The sequence below is a fragment of the Filicampus tigris genome, chromosome 18 (genome assembly GCF_054856515.1).
Source record: "Filicampus tigris isolate MCC_2025a chromosome 18, RoL_Ftig_1.0, whole genome shotgun sequence".
Classification (NCBI taxonomy): domain Eukaryota; kingdom Metazoa; phylum Chordata; class Actinopteri; order Syngnathiformes; family Syngnathidae; genus Filicampus; species Filicampus tigris.
In genome coordinates, this window is record NC_141234.1 from 9397623 (window position 1) to 9423638 (window position 26016).

Sequence of the window (26016 nt, forward strand, 5' to 3'; positions counted from 1 at the left end):
GGCTTCCTTTACTTTACTTTCAAACCTAAAAGTAGCATTGATACAGGGAACAGATCCGGCCCAATTATTTGTGGCCCACTGAAGCCCATTAAGTGTGTCTACTTCATATTTCTTGCTAAATATGTTGATCCTTTTCATTTAGGAACAAAATAGGGTACCAAAATAGCAATTTTGCTGCACTTTTTACAGATATTAAAAACATTTTCACCAAATATCTTAACATAAATTGCAGCCAATTCCTGAAAATATACAATTGAACTGCCCAAAAAATGTTTGTAATTGCCTATAGATAGCTACAAGATGACAGCAAAGCGCTAATTTTGTCTAAACTCCTCAACTTCACCATAGTTCCTTGATGCCACGAAACAGTGCACTGAAATGAACGAAAATGCCATTAGTCCATTCCAGCCCCCCCCCCAAAATTTGTAATGCTTTTAATAAAATAGCCCTCTATAACATTTACCTAACCCTAAAAAAATATATAGTGATAGAATGAACAAAGAAATTAAACACTTAACTAATTCACTACTCCTGTAAGTGAGTAAGATGCAGTGATTCGCAGAGGATAAAGAATATATGCATGCGAGTGCTGTTATTGTCCGTCTACAAGTGTCGATGCACTATCACCACAACGTAGATGCTATTAGAGAGCCTGTCTATGGAACACATTATGGGACACCTGCAGAAATCAGATATCCACTATTCCATTAATAATTATAATAGACGCCAAAGCGTCTTATGTGTTCTCATCCTGTAGGAACAAGAAGGAATTCTTTTCTGCCTCCCCAGCGTCAGATATTCAGCTGCCTGCCTGGGTGGGTGTCTCGGTGGAGGTCCACATTCCTGCCGGGATTCAAAAATATCTGCCGTGTGTATGTCCCACAGCTCTCTTGCATGGACACCATTGTCCCCCCCCCCTCGAAGCTCCTCCTCCTCCACCTTTCTGCCCCGGGAACATTATTCGAGTCTCTGTTGTGCGCACGAGGACACAAGCAGTATGTGGTCAACCCACTCTGGGCATTCCTGATCCCTGCCTCTGTCAGGCCAGTGGGGCTGACACAAGGAAGTACTGTGTACTTTGTGACATGAGTGAACAAACATGGCTAACCCCATTTGCACTGGAAACTCAGCAGCAATCTATTTGAAGTGAATTTCTATAGAGGCGTAACACCTGATGATTACTTCTTAAAGTGATTTAGTTACTACATGTGCTGTTAAAAGACTATTAAATGTGTAGGGCTGAGCGATTTTGAAAAAGCTGATTTTTTTTTTCACCCCCTCAATATTGCGATAGCGATTTAATATGCCATTGTTTTTTTCAAGGTCTTCTTCCCATGTATTTTATCTTATTTTATTTAAAAAACAAAAAAAAACAAGCAAACTCACAGAGCACTTAAGACTATCTAAATAAATAAAATACACATCCATATAAAAAAATAATAAAGCCTACAGAGCGACCGCTTTCTTTAGATGCGCAAGTGTAATATTTATCAGCCACTCAGAGATGTTTTCCTAGCTAGCAAAAGAAGGTGTCCTCAAAAACAAAAAGTCATCTGTTCTGAAATATGAATATTCCGATGCTGCTGGGGTGTAACTCCGGGCCGAGCGACCCCCGCAACAGACCCGTCTTTGTCTGCCAGCTGCGGCAGCACTTGCGAACCAACGGCACCACGACAACAGCTTGAGATTTTGAAACAAAAACATTGATGTATTTGCAAGTTTGTCATTAGCATACCACCAGTGAGCTATTTTTAGAACAGGCCCGTGGTCTTAAGGACTACCTGGTCCACGGGCCCACACATCGGTCGCATCTCACCTAACCCATCTATTCACGTGGAACTTTTTCCACAAAACTTTGCTCACCCCTTGGTTAGCATGCCTGCCCCAAAGTTTCGGAGATTGCGGGTTTCGAATCTCCACTCTGGCACTTCCTGTGTGGAGAAGCGCGCCATGTAACTTGTGCGCGTTTTTTCCTGGTACTTCAACTTCCTCCCACGTTCCAAAAGCATGCATGAATACTCTAAAATGACCACGGGTGTGAACGTGAATTTGTCTATGCTAGCCTTGCGACTGGGCTGGACCACGCCTCTCGATTATCGATATCGGACAACCGATAGAGAACGCGAACCCAATCCGGTTCACTAACAAGACAACCGGGGCCGATTAGATGTGCCTTGTTGACCCCGAGGACGGTCGGAGGCAGATGTGAGAAGAACAATGGCCCGACCCATACGGAGGGCGGTAGCGACTGACACAGCCGCTGTTGCTCCAAAGAATGCTTGGAAGCGTGCCAGTGATGGACCTCGCCCTCCCCAATGTCCAATGTCCCATGGTGCAATCGGAACGGTCGGGCGACACCTTCAAGAGCATCAGAAGAGAAGCAAACAAGCAGAGCGTCATAGTCTCTGGACCTTCGAGGGCTACCGAGTGGTTTGAAGAGGAAGAAGCGCAACTTGCATGGCTACGGCGAGCACCTCAGGGCTTGGCAGGAAGAAGAAGAATCCGGGACTCATGGATTCTTTTAGCAAGATCTTTGGAGGGGACAAAAAGAAAAGGAGCAAGGTGGGCAGCAATGCATTTAAAGGATGTCATCATCCCCGCCCCCTTACCACTAAAACGGAGATTTAATTTAGTGGACGTAAATGCTTTTAGGAAAGAACAGTACTAACGTAATGAGTTTTTGCCGTTATAGAGGTACACAGTATACATATTGTGTATATGTATGAATATACATACAGTAGATATATGTATGTATACATAATTTAACATCGAATTTAAAATGTTCAGAAATCGGGAATTGGAAAGGATCAGAAAATGCCTTTATAAACGAGGTCAAGTTGGATGACTTTAATCCAAGTTTAGAGCATATGTCAAAACAACGGGACTGAGCAAAATGCTGAACAATTTATTTAAAACATAATTTAAAGACTGCACAGTGGGAGTCAAATAACTCAACAACAAAAATGTTAAAAAATGCATTAGCGAAAGAATTTGACTTTTTCAATCATAAGGTTATGAGGGCTTTTAATTACTTTATCTTGAGTATTTGACTTGATTAAAAAAAAAACAACAAAAAAAAAACATTTATCCTTGAAAATATATCGCCTGTTACTCCAAAAATATATGACTTTAATATTCTAAGTTGGGGACCTGTTCTCCAAAATATTCCATTTTTATTTCAAGTAGAAGAAGTGCGTTTTAAGGAATCACTTAATGTGTTTATTATTGTGATTGTAGTTGGCTCATGCTGGGAGGAGTTTCAAATATGTTGCCCTCTGCCGGCACGAAATGAGACGACAGTTTCACAAACCTGCAAACAGAAATGGGCCACATTTTGATAGAGTTCTAGCGTGACAGCTCATTCAATGCGCCAAATATATTTTTCACTCATATTGTCATGTTGTGTTTGGAATGCCGTTCGGTTCTGTATTAAGATACTTGCTCTTTATCACACATAACGATTGTTGTCCCTCTTAGGGGTCATTCCGGGGTCACCTGGCCGCATCACCCCAGCAGTCCTCTGCCCGCCGCAGGACCAATGAAAATGCCGTGGTCCAGTTCTTCCGCAGCATTGTATGTTTACTTAAAAGCAGAGTGCATTTGCCATGGTGTCAACTGTGTTAGCCTGTGAATTATTATGTTTAAAAAAAAAAAAAAAAAGTAATGTAAAATAAGATGCCAACATTAAACAGCAGATAATGAGTAGGAGCTTGCACTATAAAATAATCTTTAGTGGGCAAACAAGGCATCCCTGAGGAACAATCTATTTTGAAGATGTTTCCATCTTGAATAACCACGTCAATTCAAAACATCAATGCTGCTCTGAGTTGGCTAACAAACAGGGCAGCCATATTGTATTAATGGAAAATTATGCTTTGCTCTACTTAAATCCACATTTTATTGTCAAAGCGGCGGTCAGTTACGCCTGTTCTGTCTGGTCTCTCCTCAGGTTTCCTCGCCTCGTCCTAAATCAAAGGTAAGTGAAGTTTGTCGTGTTTTTAGTTGCCAATCTATGATTTCCAGCATTTTACTTAACTTGATCTTTTAAGGGCACCAAAAAAAGGGAAACGTGCCGTGAAAGGAAATCACTCATGTTTTGTTTTGAAACGAATCCTAGTGATTGGGTTCCTCGTTGCCGTCATCGGAGAGAGACTTGCCGCAAATTGCCATCTCCTCATAATACTGTTTTCTCTTTGCAGTGGAGGGAATTCTTTGGCTTGGTATGTCAACAAAGTCACTTTTTTTTTTTTAATTAACTTTCCTTTGAGTGTGAGTCCGTGCGAGTGCAACGTGTATGTTTTTAAAACGCATGTTTTGTTTGGAACAGTGTTGCTAACATCCACGCACTTTTGGCCACCTAACTGCTTTCCTCCCGACGACTACATTTATTTGATCACATCTCAGAAAGAAGTAAAAGTATTACACTATAAAATTGTGCTTAAAGTGGCAGTCAACCCAAGCATATTTTTTTTTCAAGAATATGTTCCCAGCAGGCCGACGAGTTGACACACAGCATTCTGATTAATTTTGCGTTTGTGGAATATAAGTTAAGTAGCAAAATGCACTTGTTTTTAGCCATCTCTGGGGGTGGCCATTTTGTCTTCTGTCAACTGAAAATGACATCACAACTGCTTATAACGACCAATCACAGTTGACCTGTTCTCTGAATCTAAGCCGTGATTGGTCGTTGCGAGTAGTTGTGATGTCATTTTCACTCGACAGAAGACAAAATGGGCGACCCCAGAGATGGCTAATAACGAGCGGATTAACACTTATACCACAAACACAATATTTATCAGAATGCCCCGTTTCAACTAGTGGGCTTGCATAAAACATATTCTTGAAAAAAATATGTTTGCGTTGACTTCCGCTTTAAGCGTGATTTGCAACGTGGTATACTCTACGCAGACGGAACAAAACATGAAATGAACTTAGCAAAATGAACAAAGCTTTGTCTTCTTCACGGTTGTTTGCAATTTCAACCCCCCCTTGTTTGCTTCCAACTCAGAGCGACACTCTGCTTCTGGGTGACTTTGAAACCGCCCAACTCTTTATGACCCACAACCGGTAAACATTTTCTCTTAGGCTCGGCTGGCCTACAACTTGTCGTCATCTTCTCTATGATTTCACATCCATCTCTCACTTCAGAGGACTCATCCATCCATCTGCACCCTGTTTGTATCTTCTCACGTGTCAGATGTCGCCTTGTACTTGTGATGCGACACTAAATGACACCCCTTCCTTGGCTTGCGGTCACGTCACACAACAGACACCCTCCACTTGTCATTCATTTTCTTTCTCCTTGTAGGTTGCTGTTGTCTTGCTGTGTATTAACCCTTTATAGGAACATTACGGATCCAGGCATTCGTTGGAGTAAATTACTTTTTTGTTATCGTGAAGTGATGATCAATCATGTTCACGCGTCTATTTTAGTTTGGTTTCATCATACCTTTTTCACCATTTCCCTATTATTGTACCCTGACTCTTTATTTCCTTACAGTGAGTCCTTAGGAGCCAATTGAGTTGTCATTTGGGATTTTTCACATCAGGTTACATAAATTCATGTAGACAGTTTCAACACACTGTTGCTGATAAACCTACTGTTTTTTTCCCCTTAGGTCTATCTAGAAATCCATAAATGTTTGTAATAATTGGAAATTATTTCCCTATTATCCCTACATGTGGATTACAAGAACCGAGCCCTGCCATAAAATAGTGTCATTTTGTGAGTGATAGCTGCCTATTGATGCCACAAGATGGCAGCAAAGCATTACTTTTGTCAAATTGAAACTCCTCAACGCACATGAAAACAGCACACTGGCCACGTGATGGTGGAAAAGCACTACATTTGTCAAAATGAAACTCCTTAATTCACTTCAATTTAGTTCCTCTGCTCCATGACGTCCCAAGATGATGTCACAGCATAGATGTCAATACTTTTAGCGCTTTGGCCTGGGCACACTTCTCAGCCAATAAAAACGGAGAACCGGTTATCTCCAAAAAAAATACGCGGATGGATTAATGGAAAGCGAACATTTGGGTTTGAATCGATGAAGTCGACTAGTCGATTTTACCTCTACATTAACCTTCAGAGCTAGAAGTCGACTAATCTTTAATAACATTTTTTTTTGGTAGCTCATGTTTATAGTTGTTTCTGTGCTGGTCAAACAAAATATGCACTTAAGTTAAAAGTTAAAAAAAATAAAAAATCTTATGTAGTTCCACATCGAGTACATATACACATTTGTGCAATCAAATCGCCGCTCTGATTTAACTACAAAATACAAAGAAAATCTTACATTGGCTTTCCACATGTGAAATTAAACTTGCAGTGAAAGTCAACTGTAGAGGACCAGTCCCGAAATAATAAAAAGACACTTGATGATGATAAGATATGAGAAGACGACGCTCTAAAAAAAAAAAAAAAAAAAAAAAAAGATTTGTGTATAGGTGAAAGGTGGTTCCCGGTGAGCTTACGCGGCATGTTTTTCTAGGTTTCGTCACCACGCGCAGAGAGCACAAAGTCGCCAGTCAGACGACGCAAGGAACAAAGCACACTGTCCAGACTCTTCAACCTGGTGAGCGGCACTCAACCCCCTGACAATCCCCTTTGTAACCCCCCCTTTGATATCTTTAAAAGTGAAGAACCTCACGAAAGCTTTCCAATCTGTGTTTACACCAGTGACGCTCTCATCCGAAATCAGTGAGTAGCAGCTCGCTAAACTTGATCACTCATTTAGGCTGGCGAGTCACGGTACCATGTCATCATAATTAACTCGTTTATTTATTTAATTTTTTACATATTCATCAATCTAATGTAATGTCACCTTCTTCCTTTGCTCCATTTGGATGAATCCGACTAAATGTGAACAATTGTGACAATCACATCTACATTTCATGACTTTCGGCGTGTGTTTGAGTGGAAATTTAAAGTCCCTGTAATGTGAAAAATCAAGGTCTTCTGAAGGTGGGAAGAATGTTAACAACCCTGTCAAATTTTTGCGATAATAAAAATACTGTATATAAAATGAAGCTTTAAAATCTCGCAAAAAATCAAACCATTTTTTTCCGCTCTTAAACTCTGTGGGCATGTCCTCTAAATGCGTGAAACCACGCCCCACTGAAAAAAAAAAAACATTTTTTGTCTAGCATCTTTCTCATACCTACACATATATCCAACTGGGTCAAGAGCTGCTAGCCACAAGTGAGCTAGCAAGCTAACAGGCTTCGGAGCTCCTCTTGTCTGCGGCGTTAGCTCCTCCCTTAGGAATTGAAATTACGCCGACAGGTTTCGGCCAAAAATGCATTTTCAAGATCTAGGCATAGCTAACTGCAACTAGCCAATATTCGATACTGCATAGTTCTGCGTTTTCACAATGTCAGCAAATATCTTCACGAGTATAATCTGAATTCACTTTACAGGGTCTTTAAATCACCACTAGTGGGTTTTTTTTTTTCCCATCTAATTTTTGCTGATAGAAAGTCAGTTACACGCCTTCTCGTCCACAGGGAGACACCAAGCCCCGTCCACCCCCCAAACGCTGGAGCACCATCTTCTGAGCTCTCCTCTGAGGCCCAAAGCAAGAAGCCAAAGCAGATGGTGCAGCATGACGGGGGAGCAACATATCGGGATGCGGCAGACTCACAACCATTGTGTGTTAACACACTAACACTGGATTTCTGTATCCACTCTCCAGGGATGGAGACAGTCTCGTCCAAGTCCTTAAATAGCGGTTCAAGTCTTTAAAAAGTCTGGTCAAGCGTTGAGTTTGTAGCTCACTGTAAAAATCTTCCTGTTGATTATCATAGTCCGATGGTGCTAATGTTAGATGTTTTTCTATATGTCGTGTTGTCGGTCTTTTTTTTTTTTTTTTTGTACGAGAGATCCTTCGTGTGCCTCACAGCTTTCTATAAGAAAAAAAGACACTCAAAAGGTGTGCTTTTTGTTAAAAAATTCTTCAAATGTAAGCGGAATTGTAACTGTTACACCTCCATGATTAATCATGTACAGTACAGTCAGAAGTGAATAGATCGAGTGAACATGCCCTTTGTAATTGCACTGTTGCACACTAATCACAGCCCCTCAAATGAGTTGGTGGTATGCATACTATTTATTACATTTGAAGACGTAATGTGTTGTGTGGTTTGCGGATTAAAAAAAGAAAGGTTTGTTGATCCGATGGTCAGTTGGCAAGTGGCTCAAAGGTTTTAGGTGGGGGGGGGAAAACGTGTTTCAGTTTAGTGATCAAGAAGGACGTGTAATTTGTTGATTTAGCCTTTCTTGTGAATGTCATCACTTCCATATATTCTATGTGCTTATTGTAACGAGTCAACGCAGAAGAAAAGGGCGCCCTTGGCGTTACACTATTTGAAATTAACACTCTTATTTTGTCATCATATTTATGAAGGTTTAAATGTGTAGCCTAACTGAAATACAAACATGATTTTAGTTTACTCTTTGCTTATATATATATATATATATATATATATATATATATATATATATATTATATATATTCAATAAATAGCCTACAAATCTTACAACTGTCTGTTGTTTTTAAATTAATACTTTCACTACTAAAACTTAAATCTTAAATACTTAAATCTGATGTGAGTGCTGTATGGTGGCAATGAACTCAAATCACTTAATAAAACTTTGCCTTGAAGTCCACTAGCTTAATGCTAACATAATGGGAAACTCCATAGACAGGCTAACAACTAGCATAGGTTTTCCGGTGTTCCTTTAAACATATTAGAACACAAATGGTTCAGAAACATATGCACACAAATGATATAACATAGAGGATTCTTTATTTTATGCGAAGAATGTGTAACACTTGATTGTACCGCAGCTCAGAAGAGGGAAAATGTTTAGTACACAGATGTGAGACTTATGATGCAAAATGTGAGTGTATTGATTTATATAAACAAATAAATCCAAGACTGCAGATTGAGAGTCCTGCATAGCCGCATAGTCCATGCAAATGTCAATGTAAAGGATGTTCAGAGTGATACGAGTGAAAGTGATTTAGTAGAATGTTCTAAGGGAGAGCAGGCTACAGCGCCTCCTACCGTACAGTAGGACAATTGCAGTAGGTTGAGGTTCTTCAGGCTGAATTCGAGGGTAGCTCACCATCAACTACGTTGATAGGAATATAGGAACTTGGCCTGAGTGAAACAGGACCAATTAGAAATACAGATATTCAAATGCAATCTTTTCCATTTCAAATCTTTGTGTATGTACATTCAACGTTCAAGTAATCTTGCGAATACTTATTTCGTAAGCACTACACCAAAAGTCAATGCAAAATACTTACTGTAAAATGTGTGCAGTCATCAGGTGCTAATTGGCAAACAAATGTCACCTGACACTTTGCACAGCAATGACAAAAACATGTAAGAGACTAGAATAACATCATGTGGGTATTAGAGGGTGACCTAAACCTAAAAAAAAAACCTACCTCACGACAAATTTTGTTAGTTGTAGCGCCAAACTATTTCTGTCCGAGTCTCACGCCACCATAGGTAATTAGCGGATAACAATTAGCATGACAAACGATTGAATGAACTCACCAGTTTCCGCTTTTTTTTCTCTCTCTCCCAGTAGTATGAGTCACACAAATTATACGCGTCTGTGGAAGAAGCACCTATCAGTTGACAAGATATCAGTCCGGGCAGAAAATTGGACAAAAATAACACTTTTGAAGCAGTTAAAACTCACCTGACACAGGTCCGACCGTGACATCGACCACCACCAGGTGTGTGGCTCGTTAACGAAATGACATTAGATGCAACTCGTACAATAACAAATCATTATATCTAAAATGAAATATACAAAAATCACCTAGTATACAAATGACTACAGTCCTATTATTGTAGCTTATAAATTGAGAATGGCTCTATCTACAATATATTTTTTATATATTGAGTACAGTATGCATTTATTATACTGCCCCCATGTGGCCAAGGGAGACACAACAGAAGGAGCAGGATAATGTCCACTGAACTGAAGCAAGAAAAAAAATGTCTCCATTCTTTACTAACAATGTCAGTACTCTTAATAAGTTTATGTAAAGTATAATAAAGTACAGAATTACAGTACTATGTTTCTCATCAAAACAAAACACAGTACACACATTGTATATATTTGTATATTCTGGCAGTTCTGCCTTGACAAAAAACTGTTGTCAGTGAAAAATGTTTGCCATTTGAACTCATTTCATTTAATTGCATTTTTAATATCTCAAGACAAATACTTTTACACTTTCTTTAGTCATTCCTTGCCAAACGGTTAATAGAATGTAAACATGTAACATGTAAAGATAATTCAGCAAATAAAAATGTACTTTTAACTCAATATGTCTGGATTACCTCAACATATACACTACAGTATCTTAGATACCCAATGTTTGTAGGTAACATACAGCAATCATGTTTCCAGTGTCCAATTTATTCCGGCGCATTTAGCTTTGTGATCACAACCAGATGTGTCACAATCGTCACCAAAGGTCAACAATGGAGCATCAAAAGACACACATGGACGCACAATACCATTTTAATTTAAAGGCACAGTCAAGGATAACTATACAATGAATAGAGAAGGATACCGTAAAGATAATGAGAATCCTTTAACACACTCAACGGCCACAACGTTAGGCACCATCTAATGACAGCCTATAGAAAAACAAACTCAAAACTGGTTGTACATTTGGTTAAAAAAAAAAAAAAATGCCTTATGTAACAACACACGAAAGGCCAATTACAATACCACCAGGCTTTTTCTATGGTGCTCTTTTAGTCGTGTATTTGATACCAGTCATATTGAATTTATACTGGGAAGGCGTACCTAATAAAGTGTCCGGTGAGTGAACATTTTATGCCACCGTAAAAGAATCAATGTCTCAGTCGCATAAATAATGGTAAGCAATCACCGTTTGAAAAACAAAACGCAAACTATACAGTACATAATTTTTCCTTCATAGTGCAAAACAGTATAGGATAAAAACGTTCTATTTGTGTTGTATTCGATTTGTCTACTTTTCATGTTCCGACGCAAGCGGAAGGCAAATAACGTGTGTGCAAAATCTAGGTTTAAAAGAATGAAGAATTGTAACGGTAACAACAGTGCTTGTTATAAATGTACCCAAGCGCAGTATTTTCCCCAAAATGTAAGACATTAAAATGTCCCCAAGCCGCTTCAAAAGAGCTCGCTAACTCAAAGAGACTTATGTATACGGTTGAAAACTACTTTGTTTCACCAAAGTTCTCTCCCGCCTCCTCTTTGTAAACATGTCCACCGGCGTTCAAATGCTGGGTTCGTAGTTCGTCCACAATCCCGGACACGCTTCCCAGCAACCCACTCATCCCGTCCTCCATCTCGCCCTGGAAATCCACCTCCTCCACTTTCACTTGTCCTCCCATCGCGAGGAAGGCGTCGCCGCCGTCGAAGGCGTAACCGTAGCCGTCGTCCACGTCCACCCGAGCCGAGCCCGCGTTGTTATCGGACGAAGCCATCCTCTCGCACCTGGCCTGGTGCCTCAGGAAGCTGTCCCGCCAGATGACCTTCTTCCCGCACACGCCGCACTCGTACGGCCGCAGCCCTCCGTGGGTCTTGAGGTGCTTGGTGAGATGATGCTTCATCTTGAAGGACTTGTTGCAGACGGGGCAGCCGAACGGCCGCAGGTTGAGGTGTTGCATCTTCACGTGGCGGTCGCGCATGCTCTTCAGCGTGAAGGCTTTGCCGCAGTGGCAGAAGTGGACTTTGCCCGAGTAGGGGGCGCTGGCCATGGTCACCGAGGATGACGACGACGGCGTCGGGGGCGAGGGGGGCGGCGGCGGCAGACTGGCGGAAGAGGGCGGCAAATGGCGAGCGGACGCGAGGGTTAGCGACGGGCCGCTCGGCACCATGCCGCCGGAGGGCCAGCTCGCCTCCATGGTGAAGTCGGGCGACGCGGGCACCAGGGGCCTTTGGGAAACCTGACCCGTCCCATCTTCGATTTCATCGTAGGTCCCCGAGTTGAATTTGCCCTCTGTGAGACATCGAAAGCCCTCCTCGGCTTTACGCACCGCCTCCCCCTCCTGCGGTCTGGACTCTTGTTGAGACCAGGGACCTGCTTGCCACTGCACTCGGGCTAAAACGGCACAGGGTTCTCCCAAAGGGCTTTCGGCTTTATGGCAAGGCGGCAAACTGGACAACAGCTGCGCTTTATCGCGTGCGTCCACCAAACTCGCCTTCGCCGTGGCTCGTCTTGACTCTTCGTTCTCGACTAACATGGCCTGCAAGTCTCCTGAGGAAATGAAGAACTAATGTCAGAATCATAGATTACATTAGACCGAAGTTGCAATCAAATGTTCTGCTTGTATTTCATATCAGTCAACCCGAAAAAAAAAAAAATCTTTGCGATATGTTCTATGCGTCTTCACTAGTCTAAACATGGCATTCCGATTAATATTGCATTTGTGGAATATGAGTTAAGCAGCAAAATCCTCCCGTTTTTAACCATCTCTGGGGGCGGCCATTTTGTCACTTCTGTGGACTGAAAATGACATCACAGTTGCTCAGAGCTCAGGTAACGACCAATCACGGCTGCTGTTTTTTGTGTTTGTAAGGACTAAAGGCTTGTAAGGACTAAAGAAAAAAAATATTACTATGAGAATAAAATTCCAATTAGAGGAATAAAGTTGAAATAACGCAAATAACAATAATTTTCCTTTCAGTCTCATTGACACGGTAAAATTGCAACTTCTTGTGAAAGACATTTTTAAGAATTTCAAACCGAATGCCGCTAAATGCTAGTATCAGAAATTGTCTTTCAAAGACACGTGTTGCGTTCAATCTCACCACAATGACCCGTTTGTGCAAATCCTTCCTTCTTCTCCACTGCCTCCGTTCCGATTCCTTCGTCAGCTTCCAGCTCTCGCTTCTCATTCTTCTTCCTCTGCGGTGTTTCGCCGACCTCGCAGCTAGCGTTCTTTTCGTTCTGCCTGTCAACACTCTGCGGCGCTGATCGAGGCTGACACCTGAGCTTCTGCTTCAATAGCTCTGCGCTTGGACTGCCGTGGCCGAAATGAGCGCTTTTGCCGTCGCACGTCCCTTCGCAGCAGGTGTAATCGCTCTCCGCGTGCGGGAGAGCATCCAGCTGGGAGTCGGCCAAGTGCTGCGCTGAGGAGGGCCGTGAGCTCCCCCATCTTGAAAACTGCTGCGGGCGCCTCCAAGTAGCTAAAGGAGGCAAAGCGTCCGGTTTGGCTTCTTTCCTCCTGCCCTCCCTCTCGAGATACAAACAGTCAGTGCTGCTCGGCGACTGCTGTCTGGATGCGCTGCCGGCATGAACTGCCGAAGCGTCCGGCGGGGTTACTTCTGCCGAGGGCCGGGGTCTTTTTAGGATTTCGGTGCATTTGTCCACGATGTGCCACATCTGGAGGAAACTGGCTACGGTGACGTAGTTGACGATGTCATCGTGAACGATGCTCAGCTGGCCCGTGTACGCCGAACTTAGCACGCTCTCAAACGCCACTGGGTCCATGACTGACGGGAGGGAAACCGTAGTCACATTCTTCAGTAACACCTGTGAACAAACAAAACACATTACACAATATATGAGCGACAACAACAGAAGAAAGTACAGTTTTCTCTCTTTCTGAGACACCCTAAGACCCACCTGGTCATGGAAGTAAGGCGAGGACGCGGCGAGCACACAGCGGTGGGCCTGGAACACTTTGCCTTGCACGTGGATAGACAGGTCGCACAGACGGCCCTCTTCTCGCTGGTGATTCAGGTTGTCCAGAACAGCAGCGCGTGCGGATGGGAAACACACCTGCACAGTCAAAGCTGCTGGAACAGTAGAGGCGCTGGAGCTCGGATCCATAGTCACACGACACTATTGAGAGAAGCATATATGGTCAGAAATGTGAATCAGATTTGAAAGCGGTCACCTTTAAGATACTTCAGAGGTGCTACCCTGTAAAAATTAAGATGCGAAACTGTAACACTGACTCTGTGCTACTTTTGGAGTTGCCTAAATAATTTTAGTAATTCTAAATTAGAACCCTCAATGAAAATACATTGTAGATGTATACAATGTTCTATTCGGGCTATCCAGTTTTGACAAAATCTGAGTTCAATAAAATACATACTGTCAACCCTCTCTTCATTTTGGTAGTAGTAGTTTCATATTGACTTTATAAAATGTTCAAACCAACGACGAAATTTTGCAGTATTACTATGCTATTCATATTTGGATTATGTGAATTTTTCTAAGAAAATCAAGGCCATGCAAACCAGAAAACTGTGAAGACTGTATATTGAGGAAATTACCATGAGACACTTTCATCCTAATCCCAATTTCCTTGACTCCACTTAAATGTGTAGACCGTGCACCCCTGTATTTTATATTGTTCATTTATCTCGTTATTTTTACTAAAGTTTTAAAAAAATAAACAAACTACATTTACACGGCCAACTTTTGCGTTCCAAACCTTCAAATAGAATCATCGCTAAATAAATGTTTGCAGTTAAGTGAGACCTGTATTGGAAAAACACATCTCTAGCAAATAAACAAACACAACAAATTAACAATATTGTGGCTGTATGTGTGCTCACTATATAACCAGATGTAAACACCACTAGCACATTGAGCTAACTGATAGCATTACATAAAACACTTGCAACGTGGTCGACACTGCTCGTTATCAATAAACATCATCAATCTACAAGCACAAAGCCATTTGCTAATTTACATTATGTACTGTGGTGCGTTGCTTCGTCTAATCTACATTTTTTTAATTTGCACCAACGCTAGCAAGTGGCTATGACGCTAGTTAGCTAGCAGTTATGTTCACTTACCTGCGAAATCTTTGCGCTACGCTTTTTTTTTATTTGGAAAATCTCGCGTCTTCTGGCATACCCACTAGACTTATCATTCCCGGGTATGGTGTGTAAAAGTATTTTTTATATTGTAACAGGAAAATAATATTACGAAGCAAGCAAGGGTTAACTGCAGCTCGCTGATGTTTACGACGCTGGTGCACTGATGCTAACTGGCTGGCTATAGAGCACCACATTCTCCAACGTCATTAGGAAACGTGGACATTTCTTAATTCCCCTTATTTCCACGAGAACCAACATAAAAGACGTGTAATACCACACAGTTATTTTCCATTGTTTTGGTGATAATAATAGTAAGGCCGTCATATGTAGCATTTAAAGACTGACAGGAGATGGAGCCATTGGGTCAACTAGTCCTGCAAGAAAGTTTTTAAAGAACATTGCATTGCAATTTAAAATTGGGGCTTATATTAAAGGCTTGTAAATAGTTTTTGTCATGTTGTTGATCCAGATCTGGAAAATAAGCTTAATTTTTTTGTTGGTAATAAAAAAAGTAATTCCAATGACATATTAAAAAATGACAGGAGATGGAGCCATTGGGTCATCTAGTCCAGCAAAGGGTTCTTAAAGGGCCAGTACACCTTATTATCCCCACACTGTTTCTACAACTAGCGTATGTCTTGCTTTAATATTGAATTCATTATGCGCAAAAAAATGGGAGAGTAGGCGTTTTAAATGGAGCGAGGCAAATGAAAGGAATGAGTGGTGGAATACAAGCAGCTGCTGTCATTGGCGTGCATCGCTCGTTTTACCGCAGTACATCTGCAGCATCAACTGAGAGGCAGAGGTGCTGCTGTGGCGCAGCATAAAGACACTGTGATCGCACCAAGGACGCATCTGTTGGGGCTTTTTGTTTCCTGCGGTGGATGATGGATTTGATTGCGCTCCTGCAGGTTGATTTGCAATGCCAACGCGACCGGGGATTCTTTCTGATGTGCAAGGGCTTATTAGATAGCTGAAATTCCATCTTTTCCATCGTGGGAGAGGACGTACGTCACATTTCCCCCGGAGGAGACTTTTACATTGTCGTTATTTGGCGAGTAGATTTAAATGAATATCTTTAGATTGTTTAGGTTCATGCTGGTATATCTCGTAAAATGGTATTATTTGCACTTGCATGTATCTAACGCATAATCGGTGGCATGTACATGCTCATACAAGTATTTTAATGTCTGTCATTTGACAACATTAGAAAATGAGTGCATCTATTTCCAGGCTGGTGTAATGATGTCAAATCTTATTCTAACATCCTCAGGGAAAGGTAATAGAATCTCAAGGTGAAATACCGGCCAGGGCACTGTGAGTGATCAGAAGAATTGGAATGTTACACGTGTTTTTGGTTTTTTTTTTGTAAACAAAAGCAAACGTGTAAACTTCAGCACAGCTAATATTGTCTGCAGCAATAATTTGTCGCATTGAATACTATAATCAGCACGAAACAGTTGACTTGAGCCAAAGAAGTACAACAGTGTATATTCTGTGTATATTCTCTTAAAGAGGCCTGTAGGTGGATATATTTTGCACATTACAATGCATGTGTAGCTGCACTTTATTGAACTACCTTTCTTAAAACCAGCTGTATTATTAAAAAAAAAAAACGTGATTGATATTATCAATAACCGTCCAACCAAAACAAACAACTAAGTAGTTAGGCGTGTAAAATATCTTTTTGAGACTTCTTGCTCCATTATAAAGCTACATACAGTCTGTGGCATGACTCCTATTCACATACTTCTTTTCCTCTCCTGCACACTGTTGGGTGAGTTTTTCCCCGGCTCCATATTTTGCCATAACGCCTTATACAACCGTAACTTATATATTTGGTGTCTATCGTCATACCACGCAAACAAACAGTGCACCGGTGCGATGGGGCGTGTGCAGAGCCAGACTCGGACACCGAAGCGGTGGTGGGCCAAGGATTCAAACTGGGCTGCATCTCCTGCAAGAGGAGGAGTGAGGTCAAAGCCAGCGCCACTGTTGAATGGTACTTCAAGGCCAAAGGAGAGGTCGACTTTGTGCAGGTGAGGGAACGCCTGTCATTGTTGAGAGACCTCCGGTATTTGTGTTTGCGCGTGCATGCGTGCAGTCGGATACATGATCGTGCCCGGATGTCGATATCTCTGACACGCAGCTGTGTATGTTGACCTTGTGTGCTGTCCTCTGTTTCCTGTTTGAGAACATGCTGGAAAAATACTGGAGACTTCATTAGGCGCACATTTGATCCTTATGGATGACGAAACAGTGTAGCCATGTTAAAATGTTCGATTGGGTGTAAAGAAACATAAAAAAAATGAAGTTTCCATAATTAGAAATATAATGTCACTGTGTCATCAGATCTACACGTACAGTGAGATGGGCCCCACAATCGAAAACGAACACTTCATGGACCGTCTGGATTGGAACGGGAGCAAGAGGAGCAACGACATCCAAGACGCGTCCATATATATTCTCAACGTCACCCTCAATGACTCGGGCACATACCGCTGCTTCTTCAACCGCATCCTCACGTACGAGAACTACGAGTACACCACCGTTGTCAGCAAAGTGGTCTACCTCACCGTGGTGAATAAAGGTATGGCAGCCAACTGTGCATTTGTGTTGATATTCACCATATCGCCATCAAAATTTCTATATTTTTCATTTAATCTGAGTTTGGGATACTTCCGCATTTCTGCTTTGGCATTTGTGTGACGTCACCTTTCTTGTGTCCCTGTGCACAGCCACCAGAGGTACAGCCTCCATCGTGTCTGAAGTCATGATGTACGTGTCCATCATCGGTCTGCAGGTGTGGCTCCTTATCGAGATGATATACTGCTACAGGAAAATAGCGGCAGCAGGGGAGGAAGCGTTAAGAGAAGCCGCGTATGTATATCATATATTCATTAGAGAATCTGCAAATGTAAATACCAAAATCACTTGATCAGCATATTTATGTGCACAAAAATGTCACAGATTTACTATGGCAGAATTTGAAAGCTGGGAGTTTTTTTTGTTGTTTTTTTTAAATAACAGACGCCATTAAAGAAAAAAACTAATTTACTGTACTGTAATGGTATAGCAAATTAAGGGCTATCGTATTGTGCAGCAAAACTCATGTCAGCCCCTCCTCAATTTCCTTCCAGGAATGCTGAATATTTAGCGATAGCCTCAGAAAGTAAAGACAACTGTGCAGGGGCGCAAGTTGGAGAATAGCCAAGGTATGTTCAAAACAATCAGAATTGTATTTACTTTCAATATGCATAGGTATAGACATCAATCTTGCGTCACCTACATTTTAGGTGAGGCAATTTGCTGATTTCCATTATTGCAAAGATGGCGTTTTATTTGTCTAAATTACACAAACACATAGAAAGAGCCTTTGTGTTATGTACAGCATTTATTAATTTTAGAAGTTTCAACGAAACACCTTTCAATTGCTTTGGGGAATTGTGTCATGGAATATAATAACATTATGTTTTTATTTTTAGGCTTCAATTTTGGACTACAAACGTTCCTCCTATACACCATATCAACTGCATGACAACAACATGCAGAGGAGAAAAGTCATCTTCATCTCAAGTCGTCTGTTTGATCTTTTTCTTTCCTTTATATAGACTTCAAATATGAAACACAGAGGGAGCATGGTACCAGCACTGTAAAAATAGTTTGCGAGGCACACAAGCAAAGCTGCACTTGTACAAGAAACACATTATGCATTAATGAGCCATTGTTTAAAGTCATACAAAAAATACTATGTAGACCGACTGTATATTTATATAAGATAATACGTAATACTGTGGGAGCCTGTCGGACATTGTGGTTGAAAAAGTATAAGCTTGACTTGAACAGATAAAGCTGTGACAAACCTCAGGCATTTCAGCAAGAAAGGGGGTCTCCATTATCTGGGTGGTCAGACCCCGAAACTTTGGTTTCTTAATGGAGGGCTTGTAAGTGTGGGGGAATGTGAAGGAGTCAAGAGGGAAGAACACAAGCACAGGACACTTTTAAATAGTTTAAGATGTCTGGCACTGACCAGGCCGTTGCATCCATTGTCACCTGGTCCAACATATCACCAGCACTGTGGGTTTGGGCTTCACCAAGCAGCTCAGTGGACACATCTTCATGAAAGAACAATCAGGACTAATACATTCATACAAGTATCATCCTATGGTTCGCCCTTGATGGCTGTACCACACTATACTCCCTCCATACTCTCCGAAGAGCTTCTTAGCAATGTGCTGGGCCTCCTCCAGTCTGCAAAATACCTACAAGTCAGTCATAAACTGGAGAAAGTTGCCCTCTGTGAAAACTACCTGTGGTGTTTTCATATTTTGTGAATCTCTGTCAAGCAAAATTCCAATCCACTCTTTCTTTAACAAACTCATCGCGAATTATCAAACAAACCAAAGTTTCAGATGGCAAATTGATATTATTAGGACGATGTGCACTTTATGTAAACTGCTAACAGTTAGCATGAGTCAAACCTTTAACAACCGGAGATGAATAAAGATAATTGACACTCACCAAACGTGAGCAGAGATTTCTCTTGTTCATGTAAGTTGTCCATGTAAGACAGGGCAGCGCACATGCAGTCAACCATTTCCCACATTCACAGCTATGGGCAATTTAGATTCTTCAATTAACCTAAGATGTATGTTTTTCAAATGTATGTCCAAATTTAAACCCCGAACCTTGGAACTGTGAGGCAGATACTGATAACTGAAACATCAACTGCTTAAATAAATTAATAAATCCGATTATTGGTATTGCATTTTTCCCAAATAACACAATTTAAAGGCTCCAGTTCAATTGAAAACTATCAGTTTTATGGCTAATTTTGGACAGAAAGTCAAAGAAAAATTGTGGGAAGCTTTCATGGGCCACATAAAATGACAAGGAAAGCCAGGTCTGGCCCGCCTGCCTTGAGTTTGATACCTAGCACCAGCTGCCCATAGTAATGATTACTTCCGGTTTTGGAGAACCTGTTTGTTTATGCTAATGCTAAATGTCGAACTAAAAGCACTACAGTCTGGAATGTAACGTAATTTGCTTTTAGGAGAGAAACTGGAATTTATTTATTTTTACTCAAACCAACCAACTAATTGAGTGCAGCATTTTAAGTGCTGTTAGCTATTATTATTATTATGATGATGATTATTATTATTGGGCGACCCCGCCCAAAGGGAAATTTCTTAAAGGGACAGTACATCATACACTCGCAGCACTGCTTTTCTTTAAATTGGATCTTTCTTTCTTTAAAGCTGAATGGATTATACGCAAAATAAACAAATCATAACATGTTTTTAATATATCTAAAGCGATAACGTAAAGGAGTGGTGAGGTAAATTGTGGCAAGTGCATAGGCCGTTTTACCGCACTGCATCAGTAGCATCCTGTGAACTGAGAGGCAGACGTGCTGCTGTGGCGCAGCAAAAACACAACCCACGGAGCACAGAACGTATCTCTAATTGTTTTCCTCGCAATTTATGGATTTGATTGCGCTCTTGCAGGCTAAAATGCGATGCCAGCGCGACCAAAGGTTCTCTTAGCAAGCTGAAATTCCACGTTTTCAACAAGCCGAGTCCTTCCATCGTGGGGGAGAGGACCACATTTTCTTGCGAAGGAGGCCTCTAAATTGACCACAGTAGGCGATAAAATTAAGATTAAATATTTTGAGATTATTATTCGGGGTCGTTTGCTGGTGTTTGCAAAGTGGTGGCGATTTGATTATTAATTGGCTTGCATATTACGATCTTGCATGCACATTTAACGTAGGCTCAGTTGGTGGCATGTTACGCACGTTACAAAAACCGATTAATGTATAATGTCTGTTATTCGATACCATTAGAGATAAATGCATGTATTCCCAGGCAGGTGGAACGATATCTGTGCGTCCCATTTTAAAAACCTCAGGGAAAAGATAATAGAATCTGAAGGGGAACACCGTGAGTCCTCAAGTGAATTGCTTCTTTTTAATTTGTTTGAAAAATAAAAACAGAACTAGCCCATCAATTGAATTTTTACATCGAAGTACGGTGAAAATCGTCTGATAGCAGCAATAATTTCAGGTAATAAATGCTATAATCCACTAGAAACTGTTGATTATTGGCCAAAGACCTAAAACAGTTCTGTTGGGATATTACAAGCACATTCTATGGTTTTACAGAGGCCTGTTTTGTACATTACAATGCATGCGTAGCTGCCAGTTGATTAATTTATGAGCCTAGGCTGCTTTGTTGACCTACAGCCTTTAAAATCAGCAGCCATCCTATGACTAAAGTATTATTAACACTGATTAATAACTGTCGAAAGGTAAAGTAAAATTAAAATTAGATAAAGGGTGTAAAATTACTTTTCTAACTTTTCGAGGCCCCTCATTCCAATACAAAACTCCAGTCCGTGACATGACTGCAATTCACATTCTGCTCCTTTTCCTCTCCTGCACATTGTTTGGTAAGTTTCTCTTCTGGCTTTGTGTTGTGTTGTAATGCCTTCAACAACCATAAAGTCGATGTAATGCATGTGTATCGTTGTGCTGCAAACAGTGCGCCAGTGTGATGGGGCGTGTGCAGAGGTAGACTCGGACACAGAGGCGGAGGCGGGCAAAGGCTTTAAACTGGGCTGCATCTCCTGCAAGATGAGGAGTGAAGTCAAAGCTAGTGCCACTGTTGAGTGGTATTTCAAGGCCAGGGGAGAAGTCGACTTTGTGCAGGTGATTAGCTGTCATTAGAAATAATAGTGACTGCAGTTGATTCCGAGTTACGAACTGCCTTTAATGTCGCCGCGTCATCAGATCTACACCTACAACGAAATGGGTCCCATTATCGAAAATGAAATCTTCACGGACCGTCTGCATTGGAACGGGAGCAAGAGGAGCAAAGACATCCAAGACGCGTCCATATATATTCTCAACGTCACCTTCAATGACTCGGGCACATACCAGTGCTTCTTCAACCGCATCCTCACCTACGACAACTACGAGAACATCACAGTTATCAGCAAAGTGGTCCACCTTAATGTGGTGGCGAAAGGTACGGCACAATTGTGCAACATTCGTATACTGACTTGTTTATTGTTGTTTATTCCGCACTTCTTTGGCGGAACTTTGTGAAGTTGTCATACTGCATTTTTAAAAGATTCCACGTCAAAGTGTGGCTAATTAATTGCAATAAATCTGATATTGTTTATTATAGTACATATTAATTTATTGCTAGTTTGTTTTGAATACTTATTTCAGGTTGTGTATGAATTTGTGCAACGTCACCTTCCTTGTCTTTTTTCATAGCCACCAGAGGTACAGCCTCCATCGTGTCTGAAGTCATGATGTACGTGTCCATCATCGGCCTGCAGGTGTGGCTCCTCATCGAGATGATATACTGCTACAGGAAAATAGCGGCAGCCGGGGAGGAAGCGTTAAGAGAAGCCGCGTATGTATATTTCATAACATACTCAAATATAGATGTGAAAATAGGGTATTTAAATTGTTGGAGGGTTGGAAAAGCAGCAAATGCAACTTTGCAAGTAATTTCATTCTGGATCGCACTCTCGACCAATTATACTTTTAAAAATTACACTGTCATAATATACTGCACAGGTGAACATGATTTCTTAAAGATGGAGAATCAAGACCCAAAAAATGTTTACAATATGTTCTATGCGCCACCACTAGTCTAAATACGGCATTCTGATTAATATTGCATTTGTGGAATATGAGTTAAGCAGCAAAATCTAGCCATCTCTGGGGGCGGCCATTTTGTCACTTCCCTCGACTGAAAATGACATCACAGTTGCTCAGGTAACGACCAATCACGGATCACCTTTTTTTCTGAAGCTCAGCCGTGATTGTTTGTTACCCAAGCGCTCTACAACTGTGATGTCATTTTCAGTTGACAGCAAGTGACAAAATGGCCGCCCCGAGACGGCTAAAAACTGGTGGATTTTACTGCTTAACTCATATTCCACAAATGCAATATTAATCAGAATGCCATGTTTACACTTGCAAGGCTGCACAGAATATATCATTGTAAAGACATTTTTTGTGTTGATTTCCACTTTAAATTGTCATCAGTGTGATAACTATATTAATAACTACTTTCTTTCTTTTTTTTCCCAGGAATGCTGAATATTTAGCAATCGCCTCTGAGAGTAAAGATAACTGCGCGGATGTGCAGGTTGGAGAATAGCGAAGGTATGTTAAAACTAAGATTACAATCTGTCCAAGCAGAAACTTTGCATTTACGTCAAACTAATTCTGTGACTGTAGACCACTGGATGCAAACTTGATACATACGAACACAGTTTCATGTGATTATGCACCACTTGCAGTTTAGTTCAAACAGTTTTTGGGAGGGTCACGGAATTGAATAACCAATCCTATACCTTACCTCCAGGCTTTCCTTTTGGACGGAACTCATCTCTCCTGAGCACCCCGCTAACTGCATGAAAGCAACTTGGGGAGGGGAACAGACTGCATCCTCATCTCCAGTCCATTATGCATTCATTAGCCATATTGTTGAAAGCATACACTGTCCTCACGGTCAAGTATTATGTTGACATCCTGGATATTTATATGACATGCGCAACACTGCCTGTGAGACTGCTGAGGTGGATTGTATGAGAGCTTTTTACTAACTCATCACCTCTGAATGTCCGATGAAGAAAAACAACATGTATGTTATGTTATTTATACAACAGAATGTGGATAGATTGTCTTTCCGATTGAATTTCTGGTGCATTCGGTGACACCTTCAGTGTACTAATAAAAAGGAAAAAAAGTTGTTGTTTTTTTTAGTCGTCTTCTGTTGATGGTAAATAATTACAAAGTTGCACGTGATTGTGGTTAATATTCGGTTCAGCAGAAATGAAAACAGTGGAGTTTTGTTTGGAGGTATCCTCTATTACATTTTATATTTCAACAGCTGAAGCATGAACCATTTCAATCTTTCGTCCTATAATTTTAACACACAGTCCGTTTCGGGGTAGCGTGGTAGATTGAGCTGGTATTTCCTCTCCAGGGCGGACGGCACGAAGCGGCCTCCCAGGAAGTGATTGCGTCCCTTGAAAAGGGTGGCAGAGTTTTTAGGAGCGGTCAGAGAGATGAGCGTGTCGGGCTGCAATCCGTCGACACTCCCCTGCTCCACATCCCAACCTTGAAAGAAACAAGAGCGACACCCGATGACTACTGCGAATAATGCTACTAGCAAAAACAAAAATTGCATCATATTTCTACCTACAGTGTGGATACTGTAGGTATAATATTCCGGAGGTAAAGAATACGGACAGACCTGAGGGGATGTCGATGCTGGCAATTGGAACAGTGGTCTTCTTCAGCACATCAATGATAGAACCGAAAGGCTCTCGCACGGCCCCCTTAAAGCTGAAGCCGAAGATGGCGTCGATCACCAGGTTGAAGGCCTCGTCGATCACGGGGGCCTAACGAAACAATTTAAAAACTCACATTTGAACACAGTATTATCCGACTGAAGTTGTGACAAACCTCAGGCATCTCTGTAAGAAAGGGGATCTCCATTTTCTGGCACTGGGTGGTCAGACCCTGAAACAGTGGTTTGTTGGGCCTCTTCGGGTACAGGATGGAGGGCTCGTAACCCTGAGAGATGAAACAGAAGTCACGAGGGAAACTTCCGTTTTGGTTGTAAAGATGAAAAAACGAACACGGGACACTTACAAATAGTTTAAGATGTCTAGCACAGACCAGGCCGTCTCCGCCATTGTTACCCGGTCCACATATAACCAGCACTGTCGGTTTGGGCTTGACTAGGCAACTCAGTGGATACGCCTTCATTGGAAAACATGAAGCGCTTATTTTGACATTACAGTACAGCCATTCGGGAATGAAAAGGACATTCTGGTTCACCCTTGTAATGGCTGTAGCACAGCTGAGGCCTGCGAGCTCCATCAGCTGATCCACACTGAAGCCGTACTCACTGAAGAGCTCCTCATCAATGCGCTGGGCTTCCTCTTGTCTACAGAACAACTACAAGTAAGTAAAAAAAAATGGAGAAGGTTGCTTTCAATTCTCTCTATAAAACACACCCAAGGTATTTGATGCTCTGGGCCATGGCGGAAGCTGGTCTGCTACTGTAACAGTCGATCTGGCGGTTGTTAGCTGAAGGCGACAGCGGGCATTTCCCTGTTTGGGCAAAGACTGCTGCGGCCCGTGAGGTCACCAGGAAGCCGATGCCAAATAGAGCCCGCACACTCAGCATTCAGATGGTCCTGCCAATAGTAAACACCAAATGTGATCTATCCTCATCATGCAATTTGTAGTCATGGTTGACTATCATATCAGATCACACCAATCAGACACAAACTCAATTTTCTAGAAACACATCATAAATATTCTTGAATGTGTTAAGAGATTAGTAGTAACTGGCAACAATAGCTTTTTTTCTTCACGATGCAAGTTTTTAAAAAAACAGTAAAATATTTTGTTTTGCATTTACAGTCAAAGTGTAATTTTACTTTTTTTTTTACTTTTACAGAAGTCCAGCAATTGAATCAGTACAGTACAATTATTGTTTTTGTTTTTTTTAATTTACACAAGACAAGTACTTTTACTTTAGCACAGCATGCGAGTACTTTTGTGACATCGGGCAAACACTGATTAGATTTTCATACGCAGCGTTTCGGCAGGCAAACTTATATAAGCAAGTGGGTGTGCTGTGCACTACTTTCTGAAAATAGCTAATTAGCATGAGTATAACCTTATACTAACGACAACCCGAGATTAATAACGTTTAATGACACTCACCAAATGCAAGACGATTTTCCGTTTAGCATGCAAGATTTTGATTAAAGACCATGCAACAACGCAACTTACAAATCAACAACACGCAGAGAGGTTAGCAGGCTACTTCCGGGTTTGGGGAGCGGAACAAAAACAGTGCCTATATTTCAAAATAAAAGTAAAGAGGCATAAAGTCCCTCAAATTTCAATATAAAAGTCTTGAGTCAAGTCTGGGAGAAGTTTTCGTTATTAAAGAGAATCCGAGGTGGGACTTGAGATTGAGAATTTCCTCGGTAATTAACCGAGTTTAATTTGATCTACATGAATAGTATTTACTTGTCCGGCACCCGTCGATTCATCTGTCCTCTATTTCCCACCAAAACAGCCATAACAGTATTTAATCATC

The 26016-nt window shown here is 41.3% G+C and overlaps 5 protein-coding genes and 1 long non-coding RNA gene across 10 annotated transcripts; 3 read left to right on the top strand and 3 right to left on the bottom strand.

The window, feature by feature from the left end:
• Positions 1-2343: 2343 nt before the first annotated feature.
• LOC147132378 (myelin basic protein-like) lies at positions 2344-8666 on the top strand. 3 transcript variants are annotated; one of them, XM_086014710.1, is made up of 6 exons: positions 2344-2562; positions 3478-3573; positions 3950-3976; positions 4200-4220; positions 6495-6578; positions 7510-8666. In XM_086014710.1, exons 1-6 carry the CDS (start codon positions 2458-2460, stop codon positions 7558-7560), a joined length of 384 nt encoding a protein of 127 aa, XP_085870836.1. In that variant the 5' UTR covers positions 2344-2457; the 3' UTR covers positions 7561-8666. The 3 variants fall into 3 exon arrangements, with proteins under 3 accessions (XP_085870836.1, XP_085870838.1, XP_085870839.1); XM_086014713.1 differs by lacking the exon at positions 4200-4220 and adding an exon at positions 6683-6703 and having other exon boundaries at positions 2348-2562; XM_086014712.1 differs by lacking the exon at positions 4200-4220 and having other exon boundaries at positions 2346-2562.
• On the bottom strand, positions 3250-9858 carry LOC147132379 (uncharacterized). Its single transcript, XR_015082112.1, has 5 exons — positions 9722-9858; positions 9574-9632; positions 9073-9168; positions 3443-3625; positions 3250-3310 (listed from the first exon to the last, which is right to left on the bottom strand). It is a non-coding gene; the product is annotated as an uncharacterized LOC147132379 (long non-coding RNA).
• A 571-nt stretch (positions 9859-10429) lies between these two features.
• Positions 10430-15394, bottom strand: zbtb22a (zinc finger and BTB domain containing 22a). The gene is made up of 4 exons (XM_086014709.1): positions 14843-15394; positions 13659-13877; positions 12842-13565; positions 10430-12287 (listed from the first exon to the last, which is right to left on the bottom strand). Exons 2-4 carry the CDS (start codon positions 13863-13865, stop codon positions 11245-11247), a joined length of 1974 nt encoding a protein of 657 aa, XP_085870835.1. The 5' UTR covers positions 13866-13877; positions 14843-15394; the 3' UTR covers positions 10430-11244.
• A 75-nt stretch (positions 15395-15469) lies between these two features.
• On the top strand, positions 15470-19391 carry LOC147132381 (sodium channel regulatory subunit beta-1-like). The gene is made up of 6 exons (XM_086014485.1): positions 15470-16643; positions 16739-16905; positions 17219-17456; positions 17605-17746; positions 18007-18081; positions 18352-19391. The coding sequence occupies exons 1-5, from the start codon at positions 16598-16600 to the stop codon at positions 18074-18076; spliced, it is 663 nt and encodes a 220-aa protein (XP_085870611.1). The 5' UTR covers positions 15470-16597; the 3' UTR covers positions 18077-18081; positions 18352-19391.
• Positions 19392-19555: 164 nt separating this feature from the next.
• On the top strand, positions 19556-23640 carry LOC147132382 (sodium channel regulatory subunit beta-1-like). 2 transcript variants are annotated; one of them, XM_086014482.1, is made up of 7 exons: positions 19556-20507; positions 21233-21316; positions 21409-21575; positions 21657-21894; positions 22149-22290; positions 22977-23051; positions 23254-23640. In XM_086014482.1, exons 2-6 carry the CDS (start codon positions 21268-21270, stop codon positions 23044-23046), a joined length of 666 nt encoding a protein of 221 aa, XP_085870608.1. In that variant the 5' UTR covers positions 19556-20507; positions 21233-21267; the 3' UTR covers positions 23047-23051; positions 23254-23640. The 2 variants fall into 2 exon arrangements, with proteins under 2 accessions (XP_085870608.1, XP_085870610.1); XM_086014484.1 differs by having other exon boundaries at positions 19556-20321; positions 21260-21316.
• A 111-nt stretch (positions 23641-23751) lies between these two features.
• naxe (NAD(P)HX epimerase) lies at positions 23752-25781 on the bottom strand. 2 transcript variants are annotated; one of them, XM_086014481.1, is made up of 7 exons: positions 25704-25781; positions 24917-25099; positions 24738-24846; positions 24549-24659; positions 24360-24470; positions 24148-24295; positions 23752-24011 (listed from the first exon to the last, which is right to left on the bottom strand). In XM_086014481.1, the coding sequence occupies exons 2-7, from the start codon at positions 25087-25089 to the stop codon at positions 23812-23814; spliced, it is 852 nt and encodes a 283-aa protein (XP_085870607.1). In that variant the 5' UTR covers positions 25090-25099; positions 25704-25781; the 3' UTR covers positions 23752-23811. The 2 variants fall into 2 exon arrangements, with proteins under 2 accessions (XP_085870607.1, XP_085870606.1); XM_086014480.1 differs by having other exon boundaries at positions 25635-25764.
• Positions 25782-26016: the final 235 nt, after the last annotated feature.

Bases quoted from the DNA above. Each gene is read 5' to 3' on its own strand.
- LOC147132378 (XM_086014710.1), top strand. From the start codon at position 2,458: ATGGCTACGGCGAGCACCTCAGGGCTTGGCAGGAAGAAGAAGAATCCG. The intron at 4,221-6,494 runs GTATGTCAACAA...ATGTTTTTCTAG, and splicing joins GGAGGGAATTCTTTGGCTTG to GTTTCGTCACCACGCGCAGA. The intron at 6,579-7,509 runs GTGAGCGGCACT...TCTCGTCCACAG, and splicing joins TGTCCAGACTCTTCAACCTG to GGAGACACCAAGCCCCGTCC.
- zbtb22a (XM_086014709.1), bottom strand. From the start codon at position 13,865: ATGGATCCGAGCTCCAGCGCCTCTACTGTTCCAGCAGCTTTGACTGTG. The intron at 13,566-13,658 runs GTGGGTCTTAGG...GTTTGTTCACAG, and splicing joins CGCCTTACTTCCATGACCAG to GTGTTACTGAAGAATGTGAC. The intron at 12,288-12,841 runs GTGAGATTGAAC...TCATTTCCTCAG, and splicing joins TGCACAAACGGGTCATTGTG to GAGACTTGCAGGCCATGTTA.
- LOC147132381 (XM_086014485.1), top strand. From the start codon at position 16,598: ATGACTCCTATTCACATACTTCTTTTCCTCTCCTGCACACTGTTGG. The intron at 16,906-17,218 runs GTGAGGGAACGC...CTGTGTCATCAG, and splicing joins GAGAGGTCGACTTTGTGCAG to ATCTACACGTACAGTGAGAT. The intron at 17,457-17,604 runs GTATGGCAGCCA...CCCTGTGCACAG, and splicing joins CCTCACCGTGGTGAATAAAG to CCACCAGAGGTACAGCCTCC.
- LOC147132382 (XM_086014482.1), top strand. From the start codon at position 21,268: ATGACTGCAATTCACATTCTGCTCCTTTTCCTCTCCTGCACATTGTTT. The intron at 21,317-21,408 runs GTAAGTTTCTCT...TGCTGCAAACAG, and splicing joins CCTCTCCTGCACATTGTTTG to TGCGCCAGTGTGATGGGGCG. The intron at 22,291-22,976 runs GTATGTATATTT...TTTTTTTCCCAG, and splicing joins GAAGCGTTAAGAGAAGCCGC to GAATGCTGAATATTTAGCAA.
- naxe (XM_086014481.1), bottom strand. From the start codon at position 25,089: ATGCTGAGTGTGCGGGCTCTATTTGGCATCGGCTTCCTGGTGACCTCA. The intron at 24,847-24,916 runs GTGTGTTTTATA...GTTGTTCTGTAG, and splicing joins CAGAGCATCAAATACCTTGG to ACAAGAGGAAGCCCAGCGCA. The intron at 24,660-24,737 runs GTGAACCAGAAT...TTTCCAATGAAG, and splicing joins GTGCTACAGCCATTACAAGG to GCGTATCCACTGAGTTGCCT.